At 46.4% G+C, this 17964-nt stretch overlaps 1 protein-coding gene across 1 annotated transcript in view; it reads left to right on the top strand.

Moving 5' to 3' along the window:
* LAMB3 (laminin subunit beta 3) overlaps positions 1 to 17964 on the top strand; it is a 66022-nt gene that overhangs the window by 16589 nt on the left and 31469 nt on the right. The window contains exons 4-7 of the mRNA XM_069944961.1: positions 11058 to 11172; positions 13736 to 13809; positions 15692 to 15874; positions 16246 to 16309. Coding sequence (XP_069801062.1) covers positions 11058 to 11172; positions 13736 to 13809; positions 15692 to 15874; positions 16246 to 16309 — 436 coding nt within the window. The remainder of the gene's footprint in view (positions 1 to 11057; positions 11173 to 13735; positions 13810 to 15691; positions 15875 to 16245; positions 16310 to 17964) is intronic.

Here is a 17964-nt window from a genome sequence, read left to right on the forward strand (position 1 = left end):
CACCACAACACACTAATATAGCAAAGCAGGGACAGCATACGGTATGGTGTCTTCCGGCAACCAAGGGGAGCTCATCACAGCACACTCGTACAGCACAGCAGGCACAGTAAGGCAGCAGGCGACGGGATAACGACAGACTGTGTGCAGCTCTATATCTGGCTGTAGGGGACAACAGGGATGGCGGCAGGCGGCAGGACTCTTGATGCGTTGTCGGCATCAAGTGACAGCCACGGAAGAGAATATTTGGGTTGGCGGCAGGTGACGGTCTTCATGTCTTACATGCAGCTGGTCTACAATGGACGGTGAAGGTAGGGGACAACAGTGGCGGGCTAAAAAAAATCCCAGCTGCATGCCCTGGTGTTCAGTGCGGCGGGCATGCTTCCAAACAAAAACTTTGCAGGGTCTTACTTTCGGAGGAGGCCTTATATTTACCAATTCAGCAAAACCTCTACTAGGTCTTATTTTCAGGGAAGGTCTTATTTTTCCAGGACCACCATGAAGGCTCATCTAAATGGTGGTCCTGGGAATTATAGCAGCTGTGTGTAGAATTCACAGTTCTCTATGAGGTAGTGTTTTCTTTCTGCTGTTTTGTTGCTTTACCTGAGTCTTGTTTAACACCCAGCACCGGCAGGTTTATACATGCAGATAGCTTACCCGCCCCTATGGGTTAATAGGAAAATTGCTGTGCTTTAGGAGTTCTGCCACATTTATGTAATGTAATAGTTCTGACATGTAGAGAATAGTGAATGGATAATAGCAAGTATTATATGCAGGGCAGGGATAATAGAGGATATCTAGTTATACCACATCACGCTACATGACAATACTATAGGTAAAGCCATCAAATTACAGAGTAGAATGCTTCAATATATGGAACATGCAACGTACCAAGTATTGGTTTCAGAAAGTTTACATAGATTTGTAATTAACTTGTATTTAAAAAATCTTATAAGGCTTCCAGTACTTATCAGCTGCTGTATGTCCTGCGGGAAGTGGTGTACTCTTTCCAGTCTGACACAGTGCTCTCTGCTGCCACCTCTGTCCATGTCAGGAACTTTCCAGAGCAGGAGAGGTTTTCTATGGGGATTTGCTGCTGCTCTTGACAGTTCCTGACATGGACAGAGGTAGCAGCAGTGTGTCAGACTGGAGAGAATACACAACTTCCTGCAGGACATACAGCAGCTGATAAGTACTGAAAGACATCCCCACGATAGACCATATAAGAGTGCAGGTATTAGTACGGTACGAGTAAGAGCCTTGGACCTGGGCCAGGATGTCTCCTATTTCAATAGCCCACAAAACCTCTATTTACTGCAGCACAAAGGCGGCAATGTTCTGGCTCAAAATTGAGGAGAGAACTGAGAAGTTGCTTTGTGCACACTTGATGCAAGGAAAAGGCATGGTTTTTGAGAGTGCAGACAATGAATATTTTTTGTGAATCTGTTTAAAGTCATCTAATACAGTTCTCCTTTGTTCTCAAGAAATAAGCCAGAGACATTTGGCACTGGCTTATACCCCTTGAGGGAGACTTATCAAACATGGTGTAAAGTGAAACTGGCTCAGTCGCCCCTAGCGACCAATCAGATTCCACCTTTCATTCCTCACAGACTCTTTGGAAAATGAAAGGTGTAGTCTGATTGGTTGCTAGGGGCAACTGGGCCAGTCTCACTTTACACCATGTTTGATAAATCTCCCCCCTTGTGGCCTTCTGGTTACACCAATAATGGTAACACATGTATGATCGGCCGAGCTGTGTATACATGTGTATAAGGGGGTGAAGGCAGGAAGAGCCGTGTTCATTCGTCAGCTGTCTATGGTGCATGGTGACCTTTGGCCTCGGCTTATCTCCGCTTACAGACGTACAGATAACATTTTGCAATGTGCATATAGACAGTGTAGTCTGGAGTTTAGTGTCCTCATATTTATGGCGTGATCAGTAGATATCCGGATCTGCCGTACTGTAGAAGATTTTATTTTACCACCCAAAAGGGTCAGCCTATGGCCTATGGCTGTATCCGCCTTCCCAGGGCTGCATCCAGCTTTTTCAGCCACCGATATTCAAACACTGTACGATTGGAGTGGATTAGGGCGCGCTCCAGCTGAGCTCATCTCTAATGGCTGCACACAAGCGGCAAATGATAAATACCCCCAATTTGTAAATCTTAAAGCGAATGTACCATCAGGACTATGCATTTTTTTTAAGGACTATGGGGGAGCGGGGACCGGAGCGCCGCGATACGGGACGCACCGCTGGAACTGGGGAGGTGAGTGGACGTTGCTGCCCTCAGCCACCTCCTCCCTTGCCAGATGGAACCCCCCCCCCCCCGCCGGAGTACCCCTTTAAGAGGTCACCTTGTTATAAGCTATGGTGGGACTCCAACCCATTTCATTTTTATAAAAGTATATATATACTTTTATACTATGTATACTATATATATATATATATATATATATATATATATATATATATTTATTTTTTTTTATTTTTTTTTGCATGACCACCAAACAAAAATCAGGAGACATCAATAGATAAAAGGGATTCTGATGTGTAAAGAATAAACAGCGTATAGTGTTCTTACTGTTCTTTTAGGAATATTGAGGGGAAACCTGTGATTTTATCTGGATCTCCATAAAGCGTGTAGATAACCTAGTAGCCCCTGCAGTGATTGACAGGTATTACCGTGAAGGGCATCCAGGAGGATCGTGTCAGGTCAGAGCTCAGACTAAAAGTTAATCAGAGCTTTAAGCTAAAGAAGTAAATTCCTAGAATCCTGATCAGATAGAAACATGTAAAACATTATGAACATGTAATGTATTCCAGTGAATACAAATAGTAAGACTAAGCATTCCCAAGGACATTGCAGCGGTCTCTGCGCCATATTGTGCAGATGTAGGAACTTGGAAGAGACGTTTCCTGCCTATAAATACAACTATAGAGAGAGCTGGGAAATCCTGGGATTTTCCATCCGGGAAATCCTGCCTCCTCCATCTACACATTACTAAGACATTAAAGCTACAGCTTCCTAATAGAAAAGAAGCCAAAACCCTGGCCGCTGGCCTCAGAAATTACAAGATGGATGCAGAAAATAGGCGATATACCAGTTCGGGAGTCCAAAACCAGGGCAGACACACGCGACCGATGCGCAGCAGATCAGCAGCAGATTTGATGGTGCAGATTTGCTGCTGCATTCAGTTATTTACATAAAATCTGCTATGTATCCACTGCGTATCCGCAGCAGAAAATTCACTGCGATATGGTGTGTGTGAAGCTACCCTTAAAGTAAATCTGTAACCCACACACTGAGGCCCCCCCACACTCCCGCACTGACCACCCCCACACATACACTGCCCCCCCCCCCCCCCAAAGCTTCTGTTTTGTAGCTTGTCTCGCATCATGCCTTCCGCTTCTCTCCTGGTGTGGGTATTCGGCGAAGAAAACTACTTTTATTCAGTGGGCCGTTGTCAAAGGTGGGGAAGGAGAAGAAGAGAGGCGCAGCAGGCCTAGGGCACGAATTCTCTAGGCTCAGCCAATTTGACTCAGTGCAGCTTAAATAAAAGATGTTTTTTTTACCTGAATACCGGCACCAGGAGAGAACTGGGCCCTTGGACCAGACATGAATCGATACAAGCCACAAAATAATACTGGCGAGTGTGTGGGGGGGTTATCATTGGGGGGTCAGATGGGTTACAGATTCACTTTAAGCTTATTAGGAATGCACCAGTATAGGTCCAAAAATCTGTACAAATTCTCAACTTTAAAAAGCTATTTATATATTTAAAAAAAGAGAGAGAAAAGAAAAGAAGCAAAAAGTCCAGACTGTGAACCAAAAGTCAGGAGATGGTGTTACATAGCCCTCTTGTTACTACTTGTTCTAGCACAGTACAAACCATTGGCAAATGAGAATTATATCCAGATAATGGTACAGAGGTCACAGGATTATGGAAACCACTGCAATCTATGACTATTCGTAACGTTCTGCAGACGGTAGCATCACAGCCGTCAGATTTGGGTCAGCACTGCCAGAACGCTGATACATCCGCCGCGTACGTGACGGGATTATAGTAAATGAGGCAGAGGGATGGAATGTCGACTTTTCATCTGAATTTGTCATCATCCGTATCGCTATGTCGTGACTCACAGAACTGGTGGAGGTTATGAAAGTGGAAATAGCCCATTATTGTGATGGATGGAAGGAAGGAAGCAGATGAAGAAGAGAAGGCTGTGTGTGTGTGTTTTTTAAGCATTTATTATTACACCTTTATGTACACTTTTTGGCTATGTTCACACTACATATGTTCTGTAGTAATCAAGGCCAGTGTAGCCGATTTGTTGTACGCAAATACACTGTACGCTCCATTGTGTGCAGCTGTGAATTCGAATGTGGACGCGCATGGATGCACCCACATCTGTATTCAACAGCAGTGATGATCTTCTCGGACACCGGCCGGTGTCTTACGCCATGTGAACATGGCCTTTATCTGCAAAGGTAGCATGCAAGTATAGTACATGAAATAAAAAGATGTGTTTCCATATTTAGGATGCACTTCAAGGGGTAGTGCGGCGCTAAACAATTATTCACAAAATAACACACCTTACAAAGTTATACAACTTTGTGATGTATGTTATGTTAGTGAATCGCCCCCTTCCCCGTGTCCCCCCCCCCCCACGCTAGACCCTGAGTGTGGTGCATTATACTCACCGCATCTCGTGTCAACCCCCGTCCGCCATCTTGGGACAATGACGTAGTCTTCGGGAGGCCGGCCGAACCGCTCCATCCATCCCTCATGCCGGCCCCCCTCTGCCGCGTCATAACTGTGCTCAGCCGTGATTGGCTGAGCACAGTTATGCTCAGCTAATCGCGGCTGAGCTGCTGATGACGCGGCTGAAGGGGGCTGGCATGAGGGATGGATGGAGCGGTTCGGCCGGCCTCCCGAAGACTACGTCATTGTCCCAAGATGGCGGACGGGGGTCGACACGAGATGTGGTGAGTATAATAGGGAGTAGGGGTGAACACGGGAAAGGGGGCCATTCACTAACATAACATACATTACAAAGTTGTATAACTTTGTAATGTGTGTTATTTTGTAAGTAATTGTTTAGCGCTGCACTACCCCTTTAAAGGGGTACTCCAGAGGAAAAAATTGTCTTTAAATCAGTTGGTTTTAGAAGGTTATAAAGATTTGTAAGATTGTGTATTCTTTCCAGTCTGACACAGTGCTCTCTGCTGCCAACTCTGTCCATGTCAGGAACTGTCCAGAGCAGCAGCAAAATCCTCAGAAAACCTCTCCTGCTCTGGAAAGTTCCTGACATGGACAGAGGTGGCAGCAGAGAGCACTGAGTCAGACTGGAGAGAATACACCACTTCCTGCAGGACATACAGTAGCTGATAAGACTGGAGAGTTGCTTATTGATAGTAAAATATGAAAAATCTATATTACTTTATGGCACCAGCTGACTTGAAAAAAAATAAATAAATAATAAAAAAAAAAAATATATATATATAGATTTTTTTTTTTTTGTGAACTACCCCTTTAACCATATGGCCACAGGTTAACCATATGTCTGTATAGGCCAGGCTTTTATACAGAGGATAGATTTGTCTCATTTACCTGGGACTGACTGTTCCTTTGGTTGGGGCTGCCCATCCTTCATCGACTGGGAAGTTACTTACACGTAACAGAGCAGAGAATAACACAATCAGACTCATTTCCACATGGAACAATACGCCGCTTTGTAAATCTGAGAAGAATCAGGCCGGAGAGAGAGGTGAAACCTCCTGAGCCCAATATACACAGAAGGGTCCGGCTCCTGGGAGAAGTACCTCATAAAATGGTGGAATCCCTCATACTCATACCTAGGTGACAGCACAACAAATCTCCCAGATGTCCCAGAGAAATCGGATCCTCTATAGAGATGTATTGTGAGGGTGGGAATTTACCGCTTTCAGCTGGCGGTGACAGCAGCAATCCCTGTACACAGTGACTTCTCACCCAGTAACCTTTCACCCACTTCATAGAGCAGACAAAAGCCACTACAAAGGTCTGTTTGTGGTCCTTGGTAAATTTCACTCGGTTACCCTGGATAACTTTCACCCTGTTACTGTATAGAGTCCATTCCTGTAATGGGAAATATTCCGAGCAATCCTCATACAACTAATAGCTGTCGATTCATTTATAGATGGATTTCTATCGATTCATTAATATTGGATAGAAATGTATTTAAAGTGAATGTATCGGGTACATCGCTTTAAGATTCTTACATTAATAGAGTGGCGCCGGTGCTGGGATAAATAGAGCCAGGTCACAGAGCGGAGGGGTTTAATCACACTGGGGTCGGTGGCCCCGCCTCCAGTGCTTAAGGCCGGCCTGGTGTCACGTAATGGAGCAGCGCCGTGTGCGGTAACCGGGCTGCAGTTCAAAAAAAGGACCGTGGCACCGCTATCCCCGCAGAAGCGTCACTCTTTTTATGTAAAAAACTTAAAGGAGAAGTCTGGTGAAAATTTTGTATTGTATTGCCCCCCAAAAGTTATACTAATCCCCAATATACACTTATTACAGGAAATGTTTATAAAGTGCTTTTTTCCCTGCACTTACTACTGCATCAAGGCTTCACTTCCTGGAGAACATGGTGATGTCACTTCCTGGTTAACATGGTGATGTCACTTCCTGGATAACATGGTGATGTCACTTCCTGGATAACACGGTTATGTCACTTCTTGGATAACATGGTGATGTCACTTCCTGGATAACATGGGTATGTCACTTCCTGGATAACATGGTGATGTCACTTCCTGGATAACATGGGTATGTCACTTCCTGGATAACATGGTGATGTCACTTCCTGGATAACATGGTGATGTCACTTTCTGGATAACATGGTGATGTCACTTTCTGGATAACATGGTGATGTCACTACCCGACTCCCAGAGCTGTGCGGGCTGTGGCTGCTGGAGAGGATGATGGCAGAGGGACACTGAGGGACACAGGGCACTGGAGGGACACTGAGCATCCCTCTGCCATCATCCTCACCAGCAGCCACAGCCTGCACAGCTCTGGGAGTCGGGTAGTGACATCACCATGTTATCCAGAAAGTGACATCACCATGTTATCCAGGAAGTGACATCACCATGTTATCCAGGAAGTGACATCACCATGTTATCCAGGAAGTGAAGCCTTACTGCAGTAGTACGTGCAGGGAAAAGAGCACTTTATGTGCATTTCCTGTAATAAGTGTATATTGGGGATTTGTATAACTTTTGGCGGGCAATACAATACTTTAATAAAAATTTTCGCAGGACTTACCCTCCAAAGTGGTGTACTTGATTCATTCATTCATTTTAAATGTATAGATAGATGAGGGACATTGTATATACATTGTGTTACTCATTTTGTACTGATTCTAAGGTACGGCCTGTCTCTGCCTGGAGCTGTAGAGTTCTGAATTGGAAATAGGTGTCAGTTTGTTGTTAGACAGACCTGTGAGCGTGCAAGGGACACATAGAAGGCCTGCACACACAGGGGATTGTCAGCCAGTCAAACTGACATGTATCCTGCTATGATATGGCCTGCTTAACCCTTTCCTGCACGAGGACGTAACTGTACATCCTCGTGCGGGTGCGGGCGTTCAGGGCGGGGCCACGCGGCAACCCCACTCTGAACCGCCGCGATCCCGGGGTCCTCATGTAGCCCGGGATCGCGGCTATTAGCGGCCACGGCTATTAGCGGACAGCTGCCTCCGATTATCGGATTCAGACGTTTCCTGGTGTCTAGTGGGGGAGATCTCCGTTACTGCTGCTGGCCGGGGACCTCTCCAAGATGGCGCCGTCCCAGGCTGCAGCACACGAAAGCAAACGAGTGCCGATCTCATTGATCTTTGCTGTATAACTATACAGCAAAGATCTCAATGAGAGATCAAAGTGTATATACTAGAAGTCCCCCAAGGAAAATAACCCTAATCCCAGGGGGGAATAACCCTAACCCCAGGGCGAATAACCCTAACCCCAGGGGGGAATAACCCTAACCCCAGGGAGAATAACCCTAACCCCAGGGAGAATAACCCTAACCCCAGGGGGGAATAACCCTAACCCCAGGGGGGAATAACCCTAACCCCATGGGGGCTTCTAGTATATGTGTAAAATAAATAAATACAGTGTTGTTGTCAATAAAAAGCCCCCTCCCCTAATAAAAGTCTGAATCACCCCCCTTTTCCCAGGTTATAAATAAAAGTAAATAAATAAAGAAATAAACATGTTTGCTATCGCCGCGTGCGTAATCGCCCGAACTATTAATTAATCACATTCCTGACCTCGCACGGTAAATGGCGTAAGCCATTTTTGGTCGCATCAAATCCAGAAAAAATGTAATAAAAAGCGATCAAAAAGTCGCATATACGCAATCAAGGTACCGATAGAAAGAACACATCATGGCGCAAAAAATGACACCTGACACAGCCCCATAGACCAAAGGATAAAAGTGCTATAAGCCTGGGAATGGAGCAATTTTAAGGAACATATATTTGTTAACAATGGTTTGAATTTTTTACAGGCCATCAGATAAAAGAAAAGTTATACATGTTGTATATCGGTTTTTCCACAGGACACACGGCGTAAAAACACAATCCCCCCAAAGAAAAAAAATTGTGTTTTTTTTTCAATTTCACTGCGCATATAATTTTTTTCTGGTTTCGCAGCATTATTTTATGCAAAAGTTCAGCCTGTCATTGCAAAGTACAATTAGTGACGCAAAACATAAGGGCTCATGTGGGTCTGTAGGTGTAAAAATGCAAGTGCTATGGCCTTTTAAGCACAAGGAGGAAAAAACTAAAACGCAAAAACGAAAATTAGCCTGGTCCCGAAGGGGTTAATGGAGAACTCCAGTGGGGAAAAAATGTTTTCAAATCAACTGGTATCAGATAGTTATATAGATTTGTAAAAAAAAACCCTTCTAATTAAAATTCTTCAGTCTTCCGGTACTTCTCAGCTGCTGTATGTCCTGCAGGAAGAGGTGTATTCTTTCCAGTCTGGAGAGCAGGAGAGGGTTTCTATGAGGATTTGCTGCTGCTCTGGACAGTTCATGACATGGACAGAGGTGGCAGCAGAGAGCATTGTGTCAGACTGGAGAGAATACACCACTTCCTGCAGAACATACATCGGCTCATAAGTACTGGAAGTTTTTAAATAGAAGTAATTTAAAATTCTATATAATGTTTGGACATCAGTTGATTTGAAAAGAAAGTTGTTTTTTCTCCAGAGTGCCCCTTTAATGCTGGGGGTAGGAGGATCTTCCATCAGGTAAGGCGTGGAGCTATAGATGTGCGATCCATTCAGTTAGTATAGTGTGTTCCTGTCTTACATAAAAGCAGCTTTAATCTGATGTAATGATTGTTTTGTCTCAGCGTTTACCCTTAGTAGTAGGATGCTATATGGTGTATAATGTACGTGTATACCCCTGGCTGCCTGGTGTGTTTGGCAGCGGTGCCAAGGCCATGGCCCTGTGTAAAGTTGACTGTGTCTTTGCCCTGTAGTCACTCGGAGATGTACGGGCCACATGACCATGAATGAATGAGGAAGGATGTCTGCTGAGTAAATAAATCCTGAATGGTGCTGGACAGCTGACAGCCATGGACACTACAATGTGGAGCTGTGGCAGAGTTGGCACCGTCTGTGTGTAAACAGGAAAAGCTATTTTACTACTATTTTATGAAGAAGACCAATATAAAATATGACATATACCAAAACAATCCAATTCTATATACAAAATGATCAGCCATAACAGTAACATAACATAACCTCACCGGTGAATGTATAGGTCACCACTCTCAGCTCTTGTCATGTTCCTCAAACCGTTACGGAACAATTTTTGCAGAGCAACAGGGAATGTATCTTTCTGAAAGGTCACTGCCATTGGGGTGCATTTGATCTGCCATTGGAGTGCTTTTGGTCTGCCATTGGGGTGCACTTGGCTGCCATTGGAGTGCTTTTGGTCTGCCATTGGGGTGCACTTGGTCTGCCATTGGGGTGCACTTGGTCTGCCATTGGAGTGCACTTGGCTGCCATTGGGGTGCACTTGGCTGCCATTGGAGTGCACTTGTTCTGCTATTGCGGTGCACTTGGTCTGCCATTGGGGTGCACTTGTTCTGCCATTGCGTTGCACTTGGTCTGCCATTGGGGTGCACTTGGCTGCCATTGGAGTGCTTTTGGTCTGCCATTGGGGTGCACTTGGTCTGCCATTGGGGTGCACTTGGCTGCCATTAAAGTGCTTTTGGTCTGCCATTGGGGTGCACTTGGTCTGCCATTGGGATGCACTTGGTCTGCCATTGCGGTGCACTTGGTCTGCCATTGGGGTGCACTTGTTCTGCCATTGCGGTGCACTTGGTCTGCCATTGGGGTGCACTTGGCTGCCATTGGAGTGCTTTTGGTCTGCCATTGGGGTGCACTTGGTCTGCCATTGGGGTGCACTTGGTCTGCCATTGGGGTGCACTTGGTCTGCCATTGGGGTGCACTTGGTGCTCCCAAGTAAGACTCTTCCACGTCCAGGAGAGATTTTCTACGGGCATTTACTGCTGCTTTGGGCAGTTCCTGACATGGGCAGAGGCAACAGAGAGCACTGTGTCACACTGGAAAGAATACACCACTTCCTACAGGACATACAGCAGCTGATAAGTACTGAAAGACTGGAGATTTTTTTTTATAGAACTTGCTGGGACCAGTTGATTTGAAAGAAATATTTTTTTGGTGAACAATCCCTTTAAGCATTTAGACTTGTAACAGGACCCTCACTCCTCATGTTTGACCTGATGGTTACATGTATATCTGTAATGTTTGATTTTATCTATGTATGTAGCCCAGAACTGCAAAGTGGTGCTATATATATATATTCTTATCACTGCTGTGGTCCACATTAGTTGGGTGGAGATAGATGTTGAACGTCCAGGATTTTGGGTGCATTGTGATGGTAGCAATAAAAGGCCTCTACCTCTCTAGCACCTGGAGATGGCCATGTCTGCAGTCAGTTTTATTATGTAAATCTGTAGATTAACGTTATGATTCTTCTTTCAGGACCAGTTGAAGTGTTGTCGCTGTGATTCACGGGACCCCTTTACCGCAATCAGTCATCGTATTATTAATGTGGTCTCCCCAATCGGTCATCTTCGCTGGTGGCAGTCTGAGAAGGGTATGTCCCAGAGTCACTATTCCCTGTACTCTTACACTTAGGCTTTAATGGTGGTGGCAAGAGATGAGGGAAACTACTGTACATTTGGATGAAACCAAAACTCAAGCATCGGTGGTGATTTGTTCTGTCTAGGACAAACAGATCTGCTTTACGAGTGCTGTTTCATTAGCACAGGGATGGGGAACCTTTGGCTGTCCAGCTGTTCCAAAACTGCAATTACCATCATGCCTGGACAACCAAAGCTTCAGCTTGATGGGAATTGACTCTCTGTGGAGCCACCGGAGTTCAGCACTCGACTATTTCCAGGGGCTCCATAGAGAATGGATAGAGCTGCGGGTCACGTGCCGACCCGCAGCTCTATACAAAACAAAGGAGCCAGGGGCAGATCTGGAGATTCCCAGGGGGCCTTGGGGGTTGGACCCCCCCACCATCTCTTACTTGTCCCCTATTCTGTACATAATGTTAATTGGAACTCCCCTTTATCACGCTGAGCTGTCCACTTGATGCCAGAAAGGGCTGTATTAGATGGTCGATACCCTAAGGGCCAGTTCACACGGAGCAAAAGCGTCATAATTCCCCGGTGGAGCTCTCCACCGCAGAATTGTGCCTGCCTCTGTGTTACACAGTGACTCTGTGGGAGGCTCGCACGCTCAAAGAATTGACATGTCTCTCATTGACACACTCAGGCAGGCGGCATTCCATGGCGGAGCTCTGAGGCAGGTGGGATTCCACCACTTTTGCTCCCTGTGAACTGGCCCTAAGTAAGCGAGTGCCGATCTACCAGACTGGCGCCCGCGTACAGAGCCGTATTACACGGCTCTATCATCGTGCAGCAAGGCCTGTATATATATATATATATATATATATATATATATATATATATATATATTATCTTAGCGTTGTCTTTGCTACCCTTCCTGTATATAGAGAAAAACAAAGTTCCTACTTACCTCTCCACGTTCCCTGGTGTCCTGCTGTCTTGCCACATTCCCCGTTGTCCTGCTGCCCTGCCACGTTCCCCTGTGTCCTGCTTTCTTGCCACGTTTCCCGGTGTCCTTTTGTCCTGCCACGTTTCCCGGTGTCCTGCTGTCCTGCCACGTTCCCCGGTGTCCTGCTATCCTGCCACGTTCCCCGGTGTCCTGCTGTCCTGCCATGTTCCCCGGTGTCCTGCTGTCCTGCCACGTTCCCTGGTGTCCTGCCACATTCCTCGGTGTCCTGCTATCCTGCCACATTCCCTGGTGCCCTGCCACGTTGCCCCGTGTCCTGCCACGTTCTCCGGTGTCCTGCTGTCCTGCCATGGTTCCCGGTGTCCTGCTGTCCTGCCACATTCCCTGGTGTCCTGCCACATTCCTCAGTGTCCTGCTGTCCTGCCACATTCCCTGGTGTTCTGCCATGTTGCCCGGTGTCCTGCCACGTTCCCCGGTGTCCTGCTGTCCTCCCACGTTCCCCGGTGTCCTGCTGTCTTGCCATGTTCCCCGGTGTCACAGAAGCCACTGATACTTCTGAAGCTGTGTCTGAAGTGATAGGCCTCTCAGCCAATCACTGGCTGAGATGGGACAGCACCATTGCCAGTGATAGGCTAAACAGTCTGTCACTAAAGAGACTGGGCCAGAAGCGTCAGCAATGAGCAGGGAAAGGCTGCGGGACACCAGGGGAGAATAAGTAAGTAGGAACTTTGTTATTTTTACACTGTCATTAGTCGTCAACTGCGCACCACTACTTGCAGCCAATGGCGGCCGATGATTTTTGAGCAGCTTTAAACTGCAAAGATCATCGGCTGATCATTCCCTTTAATACACGGAGCAATAATCTACCAAATCCGGGCAGATTATCGCTCCCTTCAATAGGGCCCTTACTGTTATCCTGGATGTGATCCCATTACACAGCACAAGTGCGGTGTTCCCCCTCAGCTGCTGATTGGCCGAGCAGGCAGTACATGTGCTGACCCCAAACATGGCAAGCATATATGCTTTTTTATGTTCCCCTTCCACCCACGTCAAGCACATTAATGTAATACAAAAAGTCCTTAATATAATAACATACAATTATTCAACCTGTCCTTCAAAAATGACTGCATTTTTAATAAAGGGGTACTCTGGCAAAAATATTTATCTTTCAAATCAACTGGTTTCAGAAAGCTATTTAGATTTGTAATTTACTTCTATTTAAAAATCTTCCCTTACTCATCAGCTGCTGTATGCTGCGGAGTGGTATATTCTTTCCAGTCTGACACAGTGCTCTCTGCTGCCACCTCTGTCCATGTCAGGAACTGTCCAGAGCAGGAGAGGTTTTCTATGGGGATTTGCTGCTGCTCTGGACAGTTCCTGACATGGACAGAGGTGGCAGCAGAGAGCACTGTGTCAGACTGGAAAGAATACACCACTTCCTGCAGGACATACAGCAGCTGATTAGAGATTTTTAAATAGAAGTGAATTACAAATCTATGATGATTATTAAATGATTACTAAAAAGCTCCATACAGGAGCTGGTTGTATGTAGAGCAGTAGTTGTTCTGCCACCTATAAGTACTTGGTAAGTGATATGTACTTTATTCTCTACACAGGAGTCGATTCTGTTTCTCTGCAATTTGACCTGAACAGGAAGTTTCAGCTCAGTGACGTCACTTTGGATTTCAGGGTAAGTCCCTTGTTAGACATGGCAGGCATGTGATAACAAGCTGATGACTTCCTCTATTCAAAAGTATATACTGAGCCCATATAAAAGAGGCGTCTGTGAATTTTACACTCATGTACATGTCAAATTGGAATTTCACAGATCCTTAGTCCGGCCTCTTAGCTTTCTTTCCTGCCCACTGCCGTCATTACTATTGCACAGTAACCACAGGACTGTTTTTTAGACTGGTTTTGCATCACATCATCCCAGTATGTATTCCATGCTAGCTCATGGTGTAGCAGAGCTGACACGCTCATGGTGTAGCAGAGCTAACACGCTCATGGTGTAGCAGAGCTGACACGCTCATGGTGTAGCAGAGCTGACACGCTCATGGTGTAGCAGAGCTGACACGCTCATGGTGTAGCAGAGCTGACACGCTCATGGTGTAGCAGAGCTGACACGCTCATGGTGTAGCAGAGCTGACACGCTCATGGTGAAGCAGAGCTGACACGCTCATGGTGTAGCAGAGCTACAACAACTTTAGAGTTTACCTATTGGTCAGAGAGACTAAATAAAATAAAACTTAACTTTTAATTAATCATAACTAAATTAATGAGCAAAAAAGGAGTGAGTTAAAGTAATCCGCCGTGCTATGCACTTCATATGCTATATGCTATGTGCTATCTACATGTATGTATATACAATTGCTAGTTTTGCTTCATTATAGTGTGGCTCATATTCATACTGTTTGCTTCCAGCATCATGTGGGAGATGCTGCCCATGCGGGGGGTGGGGGTCTGTTACAGGCATTCCACATCCGTGTTCACGGAACGTGTGAATGCGGCCTAAGAACCATAACACATAACAATATACAAAGCTGAGACACAAAGACAGGTACACATGTCTGCATTCAGTGGCAGCAAGCAGAGATAGAACTATAACTTTTCATATTACAGAAAACTGGGCTAGGGGACACATGTAGGTCTATGGAAGCAGCACTTTTACATTCACTAGCAGTGATCAGGTGCAGATGATGTCCCCTGGGGCCGGCTTACCAAGTCAATAGACTAGGCTAATGCTGCGTTTACATGGAACGATTATCGTGCGTATTCGCACGATAACGATCAAATTCGAACGATAATCGTACATGTAAATGCTGCGAACGATCAAACAACGAATGAGAAATTGTTCATTTTGATCTTACAACATGTTCTTCGTTTGTCGTTCGCAAAAAATTTGCAGATCGTTCCGTGTAAACAGTCGTTCGCCGATTTAACCAATTTGTGAGATAGGCTTAAGCGATCGCAAAACGAATTTCCGTACGATATATCGTACTGTCAAAACGCTGATCGTTATGAAAAAAAAACGTTACTCCGACATCGTTAAACGTAGTGTCAGGCCAATTATCGTTTTGTGTAAACGCAGCATAACCCGGCCCCCAGAGAGAAGATCACATGTCCAGTGTCTACAAAGGGAGATGGGGAAAGGGAGCAGCGTGTTGTCAGAGAGGACTCAGAGAAGATGATTTTAGACATCCAGAGCTGATAACAATGAGCAAAAAAACAGGGAAAGGGTGCAAGACGGGTTATACATGTATCTTAGACATAGGGTGGTATTGGGAAGGGAGATTGTTAAGAATACTGTTTTTGTTACCTGGATAACCCCTTTAAACAGGTGCCGTCCCTTACTCAGTAGAGCGGAGAGTGCCTGGTTAAAAAAAATGCAGTCGGTTACTGCCAGACACATTAGAACCCTGGCGGTATGTCATATGTATGTGTATTGCAGTAACCCCAGCAATGTTGATGCGTGATGCTCGCTCTACACTACTGCCTTCTTTTCTTTTTTTCCCGCATGGTCTTTACCTCTCTCTTTAACAGCCTCTCCTCCTTTCATTTGATCCGTACAGAGTCCCCGGCCAGCTGGCATGCTGATTGAGAGATCCTCTGACTTTGGGAAGACTTGGCAGGTGTATCAGTATTTAGCCTTTGACTGTGCGGCCTCATTTCCACACATAAGACAAGGCCAACCCCATAACCTTGGAAATGTGCGGTGTCAGACCCTCCAAGGGCACCCGACACATGGCGGCAAGGTAAACTAAAGTCAGAATCTGCTTAATATTGAATATTGTGTGACATTATTAGGAGACACACGTGATACAAAAAGTACTAAAGTAAAAAAGACTGGAATACTATGTAAAGCAGCTTAAAACTATGTTCTCACTATGGACTTTACACATCTATGAAAAATGTTGTTAAAGAAGTTCCCCGCCTGTGTGTGACTGGTCATTCCGCCTGTGGCACTACTGACAGTAGCAGCTTTTATGCATAGATGTGTATGTCTTATTCCTACAGTAAGAAGCTTTAGACAAACCTAACATAATCTAGTGTAATCTTCTGTGATTATTGGTCAGAAACGCTGGGAGCGCACTCATGCCTTATTGTCTCTCTATTCTTTTATCAGGTCCAGTTCAGCCCAATGGCAATGGCTTTCTCAGTTCCTGTATCTAAAAGCCAACAGATCCATGGTAAGAATACTAGAGTTGAGCATAAATGGGGCATGCGCGAGTCCAATCATTTGGTGACTGGTGGCTGAAGAAGTTGGATGCAGCCAGGAAAACATGGCTACGGCCTATGGCTGCATCCATCAGGACTCCCTAGGGCCAGGAAAACATGGCTACGGCCTATGGCTGCATCCATCAGGACTCCCTAGGGCCAGGAAAACATGGCTAAGGCCTATGGCTACATCCATCAGGACTCCCTAGGGCCAGGAAAACATGGCTACGGCCTATGGCTGCATCCATCAGGACTCCCTAGGGCCAGGAAAACATGGCTACGGCCTATGGCTGCATCCATCAGGACTCCCTAGGGCCAGGAAAACATGGCTACGGCCTATGGCTGCATCCATCAGGACTCCCTAGGGCCAGGAAAACATGGCTAAGGCCTATGGCTACATCCATCAGGACTCCCTAGGGCCAGGAAAACATGGCTACGGCCTATGGCTGCATCCATCAGGACTCCCTAGGGCAGGAAAACATGGCTACGGCCTATGGCTGCATCCATCAGGACTCCCTAGGGCCAGGAAAACATGGCTAAGGCCTATGGCTACATCCATCAGGACTCCCTAGGGCCAGGAAAACATGGCTACGGCCTATGGCTGCATCCATCAGGACTCCCTAGGGCCAGGAAAACATGGCTACGGCCTATGGCTGCATCCATCAGGACTCCCTAGGGCCAGGAAAACATGGCTAAGGCCTATGGCTACATCCATCAGGACTCCCTAGGGCCAGGAAAACATGGCTACGGCCTATGGCTGCATCCATCAGGACTCCCTAGGGCCAGGAAAACATGGCTACGGCCTATGGCTGCATCCATCAGGACTCCCTAGGGCCAGGAAAACATGGATAAGGCCTATGGCTACATCCATCAGGACTCCCTAGGGCCAGGAAAACATGGCTACGGCCTATGGCTGCATCCATCAGGACTCCCTAGGGCCAGGAAAACATGGCTACGGCCTATGGCTGCATCCATCAGGACTCCCTAGGGCCAGGAAAACATGGCTAAGGCCTATGGCTACATCCATCAGGACTCCCTAGGGCCAGGAAAACATGGCTACGGCCTATGGCTGCATCCATCAGGACTCCCTAGGGCCAGGAAAACATGGCTACGGCCTATGGCTGCATCCATCAGGACTCCCTAGGGCCAGGAAAACATGGCTTCGGCCTATGGCTGCATCCATCAGGACTCTTCAGGTGTTTTGCTGTTGTAATGCGGTTTCTAAAGACCGCTCCTTATACTGGCATGCCTACGCTCCCTCGGGGTCCTTCTTCTCCGGTCCTGTTCCGGCATCTTCTACGGTGAAGGCTGCTCAGCCAATCACAGCCTGATTAGGACGGGACAGTATCACAGCCTGTGTTTGGCTGAGTGGGCTGTCACTCTAGAGACAAGAGTGAGAGCCTGCTCAGCCAATCACAGGCCGTGCTGCTGCCCCATCCTAGTCTGTGATTGGCTGAGTGGGCCTTCACCACAGAAGATGCTGGGATGGGACCAGAGAGCCACCAGGTGACACTGGGGGACTGCGGACGGGTGAGAATATGCTTATTTTCGCCATCTTCCTGAACACCTCTGAACTTTGCAGAAAGTTTGGTTCGGTATCGAATCAAATTTTTTGCAAAGTTGAGAA

Source organism: Dendropsophus ebraccatus, chromosome 11 (genome assembly GCF_027789765.1).
Source record: "Dendropsophus ebraccatus isolate aDenEbr1 chromosome 11, aDenEbr1.pat, whole genome shotgun sequence".
NCBI lineage: Eukaryota > Metazoa > Chordata > Amphibia > Anura > Hylidae > Dendropsophus > Dendropsophus ebraccatus.